This window comes from Vespa crabro, chromosome 1 (assembly GCF_910589235.1).
Source record: "Vespa crabro chromosome 1, iyVesCrab1.2, whole genome shotgun sequence".
Lineage (NCBI taxonomy): Eukaryota > Metazoa > Arthropoda > Insecta > Hymenoptera > Vespidae > Vespa > Vespa crabro.
The window spans coordinates 22,739,672-22,742,171 of record NC_060955.1 but is presented as its reverse complement, the minus strand read 5'-3'; the positions used below and the strand labels follow the sequence as shown (position 1 = coordinate 22,742,171).

The 2,500-nt window shown below is 38.2% G+C and overlaps 1 protein-coding gene across 10 annotated transcripts in view; it reads right to left on the bottom strand.

Annotated features, from left to right (window-relative positions):
* Positions 1–2,500, bottom strand: part of LOC124428149 (transcriptional activator protein Pur-beta) — a 34,641-nt gene that overhangs the window by 22,338 nt on the left and 9,803 nt on the right. The window contains exon 1 of one of the 10 annotated variants that reach the window (XM_046971928.1): positions 1,052–1,260. The exons of the other annotated variants lie outside the window; for them this stretch is intronic. Within the exon in view, the coding sequence (XP_046827884.1) occupies positions 1,052–1,157 (106 nt within the window). The 5' untranslated portion in view covers positions 1,158–1,260. Of the gene's footprint in view, positions 1–1,051; positions 1,261–2,500 lie in introns of those variants that run through there. 10 annotated transcript variants of the gene reach the window in all.

Genomic DNA, 2,500 nt, shown 5'->3' with positions numbered 1-2,500 from the left:
TCTCTCTCTCTGCCGTAACGGTGGTACGATGTTGCGAGTCCTCTTCGATCAATAACAGCTGCATCAGAGAGGTCGTTGACCTCTTCGGTACCCCTCAACCTCTCACCCCCCCACAACCAAGATATATCCCCCACCACCCCACTTGTTCTTCTTCCTTTCTTTTTTAATATATATATATATATATATATATATATATATATATATATATATATATATATATATGTATATATTTATATATTCCATCTTAAGAGCAAACACCGACGCTACTATCATCCCTTATCCTGTCAATTTTAGAAAGCCGAAGGAGGTAAAGCTCTCTTTCTCTCTCTCTCTCTCTCTCTCTCTCTCCCTCCCTCTCTCTCTCTCCCCCTGCGGATTGTCATCCTCTCAAACGTAGGAAACTGGACAAACTTCTTTCTCTCTATATTTTCTTTTTCTTGTTACTTAATCTAGAGTCCTACCTATCTCTACCCCTGACTACCTATCTCCGTCTAACTTATCTCCATCTAATCTATCCCTTATTCCTCTAAATCCTGAAGGAATATATAATATAATAAGATTACGCGTTATAATATTTATTATCGCGATTTATCCAGTTTAAATTGCAAATTCTTACTAACCCATACATACATTCCTACATAAATACATTCATACATACATACATTCATACGTACGTACATTCTCATACATACATTCATACATACATATATATATATATATATATATATATATATATATATATATATTCCTATTCTCTTTTATTATAAAAAAAGAAAATTGTCGAGGAGACAATTCGAACGTGTTATAATATCTGGACCAGAGGAAAGGTCCCGGGAAGATCGATCGTGCCCGTCCCCAGTCGGCAAGATCCTCTGCGCGAAACAACGCGCCTTCTATGATCGATCTAAAACCGTAAGAGTTTCTCTCTCTCTCTCTCTCTCTCTCTCTCTCTCTCTCTCTCTCTCTCTCTCTCTCACTCTCTCTCTCTCTCTCTCTCTCTCTCTCACTCTCTCTCTCTCGCTTTATAATTCCCCCTCTAACCAGTACGTACTGGACTGTTGCAAGCTGCCCGGAATCGGGACTGGGCTGAGATCGCCTTGAAAGATCCTGCTCTTGAACATCCTGACGATGCTTTGGTAATCCGTACACCTATACATTCTTCGTGGCACCTCCGCGAATGCCCCTTCTCCTCCTCCTCCTCTTCCTCGACCTCTCCTACCTTCACTTCTTCTTCTTCTTCTTCTTCCTCCTCTTTCTTTTCTTCTTTTCTATTCTTCTCCTTCTTCTTCTTCTTCTTCTTTTTCTCTTCGACTCGTAATTTTTTTTTCGACTCGTAATATTTATTTATTTATTTATTTTTATATATGTTTCTTCTTTCCTCTTTCTCTCCCTGACGTTCCCTTCTATCCCTCTACCAATATCATCCAATTCAAATTATCATCCAAACTCTTTGAGTTTAGATTCTTCTGTCGTAATAAAAACGTCATCCTTTCTTTTTTTATTTTTTGTTCCTTTTTTCTCTCCTGTTCTTTCTTTATCTTTTTTCTTCTTTATTCTTTATTCGAATCCGTATCCCAATAATAATCCGGTACAAGGGAGCTCGTGGATCCCAAACGTGAATCGACGACGTCGTGTGCTATCTCCCCTTCCTTCCCCCCGCCCCTTACTCCTCCACGATTTTACTCTGGACACAATCGATGTGTATATGTATATATGTAATGTAAGTGTGCTCGCGTATGTATCTACGTGCGTGTATGTATGTGTGTGTGTGTATATATGCGTGCGTACGTATATGTCAGAACATCCCTCTTTCTACGAATATGTATATATCTATCTTCCTTTCGTTATCGTCTTCGTCCTCTTTCTCTCACCTCCTTCCTCTTTAACAAATTGCTATTAGCATTACAATTACGGCTAATATTATTCTTCTTATTACTATTATTATTATTATTATTATTATTATTATTATTATTATTACTATTTTTTCTTACTACCTTCTTTTTCTTCTTTTCGACGCATGACATGCACCAGAAATTTAACTGGATATGATCGAACGAATGCACATTACGTAGGCGTACCACCATCGGATCCATCGAGTTCTCTCTCTTTCTCTCTCTCTTTCTCTTTCTCTTTCTCTCTCTCTCTCTCTCTCTCTCTCTCTCTATCTCTCTGTCTCGTTCTCTTTCCCGTACTCCCCAGTCCTTCAATCGAGGTTAAACCATTGATTTCTCAATACATACAAAAAAGAAAAAGAAAACTCGTCCTCGTCCTCCTCGTCCTCCTCGTCCTCCTCCTCCTTCTTCTTCTTCTTCTCCTCCTCCTCCTTCTTCTCTTTTTCTACCCGATGTAATATAACGTCCAAGAGAGAAATTTCTTCGGCCATGAATATTTCTTTTCTCTTCCCTTTCCTTTCCTTTTCTTTTTCTCTTTTCTCTTCTCTTTTTTTTTTTGTTTCTTTTTACTTCATACATTCGATTACTATATAATCAACATACGACCT